Source organism: Eucalyptus grandis, chromosome 8, assembly GCF_016545825.1.
Source record: "Eucalyptus grandis isolate ANBG69807.140 chromosome 8, ASM1654582v1, whole genome shotgun sequence".
Classification (NCBI taxonomy): Eukaryota; Viridiplantae; Streptophyta; class Magnoliopsida; order Myrtales; family Myrtaceae; genus Eucalyptus; species Eucalyptus grandis.
In genome coordinates, this window is record NC_052619.1 from 20,945,689 (window position 1) to 20,953,508 (window position 7,820).

General features: G+C 41.1%; 1 protein-coding gene across 1 annotated transcript; it reads left to right on the top strand.

The window, feature by feature from the left end:
- Positions 1-3,376: 3,376 nt before the first annotated feature.
- On the top strand, positions 3,377-7,074 carry LOC120287057 (serine carboxypeptidase-like 20). Its single transcript, XM_039299721.1, has 13 exons — positions 3,377-3,550; positions 3,621-3,769; positions 3,865-3,941; positions 4,154-4,276; positions 4,371-4,473; positions 4,548-4,585; positions 4,693-4,794; positions 5,000-5,071; positions 5,734-5,799; positions 5,879-6,006; positions 6,422-6,535; positions 6,744-6,789; positions 6,991-7,074. The coding sequence occupies exons 1-13, from the start codon at positions 3,393-3,395 to the stop codon at positions 7,072-7,074; spliced, it is 1,260 nt and encodes a 419-aa protein (XP_039155655.1). The 5' UTR covers positions 3,377-3,392.
- Positions 7,075-7,820: the final 746 nt, after the last annotated feature.

Genomic DNA, 7,820 nt, shown 5'->3' on the forward strand with positions numbered 1-7,820 from the left:
CCGTGAAATCTTCTTCAACCGTACGAACAAAATTATTAAAGATAAACTTGTATCTGGATAAATCTTCTCTTCGTCGGTCTAGAAACTATCAGTGAGGGTAGACTTTAAATCTTGAGTCTGGAGGTCTTCAGACTTTGATATAGAGTTTGCAAATCTTTAGACTAAACTGATGGAAACATTTTGTCAATTTCAAAACAATAAGGAAGTTTTCTCCAACAAGAAAGAAAGTCAACGAAGTGTGACTGAAATTCAAAGAGAGAGGCAATGGGAATATGATTCTTGCTCATCCGATCCACAACAAGCAGAAATCTTTCTCCAACCTGCGCCTATCCTTCTTCTCCGTGCTGTCAACTCTGCCCCGCCCAAGTTCGTCGAGATCTCCCTCGCGACCAAGCGGGCCAGCATTAGGGACAACGCCCGGTCAGTGGCAGAAAGCCTAATGCCGCTTGAGAACGAGATCGAGGCCACCTCCCTCCTGCCGAAGGTTAATGGCTTCGTGGCGGAGGCCGACAAGACAGGGAGGACGAGCATATGCCACAAACGGAGGATGCCAGAGGCAGATGACCGACAAGACTTTTGGGGGCAGGAGGCGGAGCTAGAGCCAAATTCGAAGGCAAACACAAACCTTGTGCTCGATCTCTGTGGGAATAGTTGAAGGTGGAGGGGGTCGGGACCCAACAGCAATTGGTGAGGCTCCGACATGACCGATGAGGCTTTCGAGGGAGGGAGACGGAGGCGAACACAAACCTTGTGCCCAATCTCCGCGGAACAATCGGAGGTGGAGGGGGTCAAGACCCGACTATAACTGGTGAGGCTCCGACGTGCCACAGGCAGATGACCAGCGAGGCTTTTGAGGAGGTGGAGCCAGAGCCGAAGGTGGAAACAAGAGTGGAGAAGGAAACGTAAGTCTTGATCATTCTCTGTTTGTTCTCCCACGAGGAGAGAGAGAGAGAGAGAGAGAGAGAGAGAGAGAAGAGAGAGAGAGAGAGAGAGAGAGAAAATTGTAGAAAATTCAATTGAGGAGAGAGAAATCTTTTGCGCACAAGTGTGACTTGTCTTTTCTTCTACCGGTGAGCCGAGCCAAGCCAAGCCAAGCCGAGCCAGCCCTTCCATTTTCAGCGGTCCCACATGACATGTGTCGACATCTTAGTGGTATGTGCGCACCGCATCAGCGGATGACGTGGCGCGCACATACCACTGAATATTTTCTCAGGGATGGTAGATGTTTATATGCGAGTTGATTTCCATGGTAATGGATTCCGCGACAATCACTTTTTGGTTTTGCTCCTATGGTGGGCGTGTGGATGGAGTGGCACGTGTGTGTCACTAGGGGGTGTAGATTTCTTTTTGGTTTACCCTAACTAATCATTGTTTTGGTTGCATTCGGCCATGTAATTAAATAAGTAAGCCAATGAAATGGAAATTGACCTAGACCTATTATGTTTGTGATTATGCCTGTTTGCATAATTCATGTTATAAATGCCTCCGCGCTAAAGAAGAAATAATGGCTATTAAGATGGCAAAAGTAGGGTGATGTACCTGGGCGCCAAAGTTTTTGTAAAACATGGTGTGTACATGTATGAGTTTGGATGAACATATTATTGATTGACGACTTCTGTGGTAAATGAAATGGGAAAGGTAAAGTCTAATAATATTTTTAATGAAATGGGAAAGGTAAAGTCTAATAATATTTTTATCACACTTACTAGATTATTATGCATTCATTTTTTGTGTGCCAGGTAAAGTGGTAAGAAGATTCTTTTAACTTAAAACTAGAAATTTCATTTATTGAGCTTTGACTCATTCCCTTTTATTTTTCAGACTTGTAGGATGGACACCCTTCAACTTTTACGCTATGGTGCTCCTATGCATTATGAAGGTCTTTATGAAAGTATAATTGAACCAGGGTTTGGAATAGTATATATCAAGTGTAGTTCTATTGTGTGGGTTGATGTAGGAGATTTCACGGAGTAGGTTCCTTTTCGGTTTATTTCTTGTTACCAAAACCTTGATGGCGAGTTGCTCGATCCATTGAGGGGCTTCACCTTGACGATGGAGACGTAGCAGAAGGAGAAGTTTTCGACCTATGACTTCAATCTGGAAGTTTATAGAGGCTGACTTTTAAAAGTAAAGTGTAGTGCGGAGATAGATCTCCTCACCCTTGCCTAGACTTTTTCCTTTTTGCTTGAAATGTAGTAGAGTTGTAAACTTGAAATGTGATATAAATAAAACAAATATAAATACGTTATCTATACTTATATGACTTTCTTTGTGAAGGGATTGGAAAACGTTTGATTACACTTCCGCATGCTAAAAGAGATTAATATTATAAGAAACATGTGTCACGAGAGACATGCTGGGGCCTCACACCACCATTCCTAAGAATTTCATAGCTCAACAACTAAAATCTCGTACCATACAGCTCAAATTTCCCTTCCAAATTTAAGCCCTAAATACGAAAACTATTCCGATCAGATAAACGAGGAGCATGAGAACTTACCGGATGTTGCGACACATGGTAATTCCGGTTGGCGAGGTGTCCGTGGCGAGCGCACGCAAAACTCCTCTCCTTTCTTCTTATTATTTCTCTTCTTCTTTTTTTCCTCCCTTCTACTCATGCGTGCATGCTGCCGTCCTCATAAAAGGGCTGAAGCATTCCACTATTCACCTTTTGTTTTTCTTTCGTTGACTTTTTCAGGGTTTTTTTTTTTTTTCAAAATTGATATTTTACATATTTTCACAAAACTTTGGATATACAACCTAACTTTAAAAACTACTTCGATTGGATAAATAATGGGTGCGATCACTTATCAGGCGTTGAGATGTAACTGAATTGGCTTGGCGAGGCATGCGAGTACACGCAAAGCCTTCTCTTTCTTTCGTCTTTCCTCTTCTTTCTTTTTCTCATTTTCTTTCCTTCCCTACCTTGCGCGAGCTCTTGGTTTCCTTCCGTCAGCCAAGCGTACCCTTTCTCTCTTTATTGACCAAATCAATTTACCTTTCCTTTTTTTTAATTTCGTTCGGGCCCACCACTCTTGACTTGGTCAAAATATTACCCATCCAACCCGCTTCAACAATGGACTATTGAACCAAAGCATGTGAAACAACTCATTCCGTTTGTCTCTTTCATTTACTACTTCCCCAAAATTTGTATCAAGTTCTCTCCTTCATTGTTTATAACGATTCTCCTTGCTCTCTCGAGGTCAGAAGGTAGTTTTTACCATAGAAAATAATTGCGCAAAGCATTTGAGCTTCTCCTATTTGTCTCTTCCCGTATGTCTTCGACTCTCTCTCTCGACTACTCATTCTACTGCACTCCTGATTCCATCTATAAATATCTTATAGGTTACGCGGGATATATGAGCTTCGAGAATTTCTATACTCGTGCAGACATGATAATCTTAAAGTTCATATGCAGCATTACACTTGCTTTGCTTCTCACTGTTTCTTCTGTTGGAGCGGCTCCCAAGGAGTCTCTCATAACTTCTTTGCCTGGCTTCGATGGAACTCTTCCCTCTGAACATTATGCAGGCTATGTAACCACATATATGTACTTGTGACTAGCTGTTTTTCGACCGGAATCTGTGTTATCTCACAAGTTCGAAATTCGGAATTTGCAGGTATGTGACTATAGATGGAAGTCCTGGAAAAAAGAGTTTGTTTTACTATTTCATTGCTTCAGAAAGGAATCCTTCAAAAGACCCTGTAGTACTGTGGCTTAATGGTGGACCCGGGTGTTCCAGCTTTGATGGCTTCATCTACGAACATGGTATAAGTTAATCCCCGGTGATCATAGTTTATGTGATGAGTGTATTTCCCTGGGACATGTCGTGCCCTGCTTAACAGCCTAGTGCCTGTTTCCAGGACCATTTAAATTCCACGTAGGAAAGCCAAAGGGAAGCTTGCCCGTATTGCATCTCAACCCATTCAGCTGGTCCAAGGTCATTGGAAACTTATCATTTCAGTTGCAACTAAGCAGTATGGTTTGTTCCAGATTAAAACTGAACAATATGAAACAAGCATGCCACGTTGACTCATGGATTGAGTTTACTGTCATTTCAAATGTCAATCATCATCGCAGCCTGACCCTTGTTAGTCTCAACATTATTTACCTCATGCAGTCTAAAATACGACATTCTTGCACATCTTTCAGGTTTCCAACATAATATATCTGGAATCTCCATGTGGTGTCGGTTTATCTTACTCTGATAATCCAAAGAATTATGTGACGGGAGACCTACAGACCGCCTCTGATACGCATGCATTTCTTCTGAAGGTAATGAGATCCTAAACTATTCTGGATAAGCTTTAGAAAACCAGCAGGTCAAAATAATGTCATAGCTAACACTTGTTCTTTTTTTTCCATCTAGTGGTTCAAACTTTATCCAGAGTTCCTTTCAAATCCATTCTATATTTCTGGAGAGTCTTATGCTGGAATTTATGTGCCAACTCTTGCTTCGGAAGTGGTAAAAGGTAACACATACTCACCAGAGGCAAGGTTCCTGTACTGGATTGAATAAGTAACAGGAGATTTTCTATCCCTGTAGGAATTCAAATTGGCAAAACGCCTCTTATCAATTTCAAGGTATGTTTTCTTCATATTCTATAATATTTTTGGCAGTGCAGCATTCAAAGAACGATCAGGAATTTGATACGGCTAGTTGAGATCTCAAATAAATTGGCATGATGCAGGGTTACATGATAGGAAATGGGGTCACAGATGAAAAATTTGATGGCAATGCTCTTGTGCCTTTTGCTTTTGGAATGGGGCTGATCTCAAGTGACATCTACGAGGTGGGTTGGATCAGGGAGTTTGCTTAGAGATTTTACTGCACTAAAGCTTCTGTAGGAAGATAATTGGCATCGGCATGACTAATTGTGCCGCACGATAAATATCAAAAACATCAAGCATTATTTGTGGAAGTCACTGAGTGATGCCAAAATCCATCTTTATGCTAATTAACAGTGAGCTTAAATGGATCATATTTGATCGTTTCAGGCTTGTCAAACCACATGTGGTGGAAAATTCTATGATCCTCCGAGTGAAACCTGTCTGATGAACCTTGAGAAAGTTACACAGTTGAGATTGTCACCATACTGTCTTATACTGGAAATTAATAAAGCTTTCTTTAGCACTTTGTGCATGTTCTGTAAATTTTAAGGAAGAGGGAAAGATACTCAATTAGATACAAATGAGTTGAGGTTCTAATTATCTCCAGTGATTTGGCCACTTTTTAGGCTGTCTCAGGTCTAAACGAGTATGACATACTTGAGCCATGCTATCCTAATTCAGAGACCAAGAATGAAAGTGAAAACACAATTATGTCTTCAGGCTTCCATCAAATGGGGGTGAATAAGAAGCCTCTCCCAAAGTGAACAAGAATGTTTGGTCGAGCTTCACCTTTTTGGACCACAAGAGATGCTGGAGCTTCAAGCCCTGGATCACAGGATGAGTTTCACATCAAATGCGTGGTGAGTTAGTCAAAGTTTTATTAAGTATGACTTGATTTGGCTTCATTAACTCTCTTTAAAGAACTTCTTCTTCTTCTTCTTCTTCTTCTTCTTTGTTTTGATTGGGGGGGGGGGGGGATTGGGAACAACGAGCACAACACCTTGGATTGTCAGAACAAATGAATCGCCTCACCAGATTTTTACTACACTTGGTATTCCCATTCTTCCCTTTGATTTCCAGTACGTACAATCAGTTTTACATGCTGAATTGTGATGGCACAGGATGATGAAGCTGCAGTTGCATGGTTGAATGATGAAGCAGTTCGCAAAGCTATTCATGCAGCGCCGGTAATGAAAAACATTATCCTCATTTCATATCACTGCATCAAGTGTCAAAAATCTGATCAATCTGGAATGCATTCAATAGGCAAGCGTGGCAGGTTCTTGGTGGATATGTGCCAGAAGAGTCCGGAATAGTTATTCAACTGATACCGGAAGCATGATCCCTTATCACAAAAACTTAACTTCCCTGGGTAACCGAGTTCTCATTTACAGGTGAGATATCTGACAGAACAATCTTGCATCCGCAGCAACATGGTAACATGCTAGATCTCTTATCAAACCCCAATGATTTCCATAAGAAGTTTGAATTTAACCAAATATATACAGTTTTTGACTAGCTGAGGAGAACTTGGATGAAATTAAACTTATATTGTGGAGACAGACAAGTACAAGGGCCACAACAATGGCCTAGCTTTTTGGATTTAAGGACACTGAATAGTGACCTAAAACTTTCTTGACTTGAGCTAAAGAGAGCATCGGTTAATAAAGTCCGAGCAAAAAACTTGGATGGACCTTGCTAAGCACCAAGTTAGTGTGTTGTTGTGGCATCTTTACATTTTGCTAACTGGACAGATCAACATAAGTTTGCTAACAGATGGCAGAAAATAATTCATTGGTGTACTGGCAGTGGAGATCATGATACGGTAGTACCATTCACTGGGACTCAAGCATGGACCAGATCACTGGGATACAAGATCATTGATGAATGGAGGCCTTGGATGACTGATGATCAAGTTGCAGGGTAAGTTTGACCTCTATATGTATTCCGGTCTCATCAGCAGCAGCCACAGATATGGCTACTTAATACCAGAAATATGAACTTTTACTCATAGGACTTTTCATCATACCTTTTCCTTTCGTTGCCTATTGCTGTTAAGCACACCAATTCGTAGTGGAAATAAGCTATGCTGTTAAGCATTAACTGCACATGCTTTCTTGAATTGGTTCAGGTATCTGCAAGGATATGACAACAACTTCACATTCCTAGCAATCAAGGTTATGTGCAACATACTCCCCATATACCTATCCTTGTTTCATCATCCATTATTGAAAGCTAACTAGCAAGTGAAAGTCCATCAGAGGAAGGAACTTTATAGAAGGCGGCTTGATGCATACCATTGCCTTGCTTTTCCTTGTAAAATCTTTAGACGTCCCTTCTGATTCTACCGTCTATCTCACTGGCTCTCACTGGTGCAGGGAGCTGGGCACATGGTCGCTCAAACCAAGCCACGAGAGGCATTGGAGTTTTATAGTCGCTGGTTAGATGGAAAGCCAATATAGCGTCATTATATTTCCAGCTCACTGAATTAAAATGATCTCATCATGCAATTTTAGCACATGAGGACATATAACTTTCTCTATGTACCTGAAAGATTTCCAAATAATCCAATAATATCTTCTACTTCACAGTGCTTCCTGACTGGCTTGATAATTGGCTGTGATGAGAGCATCGAAAGCAAAGGAATAGAACAAATTCCCCGTATATCCCACACAAAAACACTTGCCGAGGCATGACTATAATGGTCAAGATTGCCTATCCAAAGAATATTATAGCCCATTTAGCCCAAGAATTTTATCTACTTATCAGGTGGAAATTGAGGAATAAATCGCAAAATAATGTCTAATAAGATGAAGAAGACTCATCTCTCTGTTCATGTCTTTCGAGGCCTTCAAGAAGCTGTTCGAGTCCCAGTGCCTTTCTATTTCCTCCAACTCAATGGATGCACTTGCTTCCTCATCCCCACACATCAAGGCAGCATGTCTCTTCAGAGATACCCGATCTCACGCCCTGAGGCAGCATGTTAGAAGTCACTTGGGACTGAGGCTGATTTTTCAGAGAACATCCCAATTTGGAAAAGGAGTCTTGAAAAATAACACTAGAAGTGCCTTAACTTATGTACGGCTCTCACTTTAGTATTATAACTTTTCACCGGCTTACTTAAATGTCAAATCAGAGGAAAAAAAACAATTAGTTAAGTGCCACCGGCAAGATATCCAAGCCAAAACAGTTACGTGGCTTTTACAAA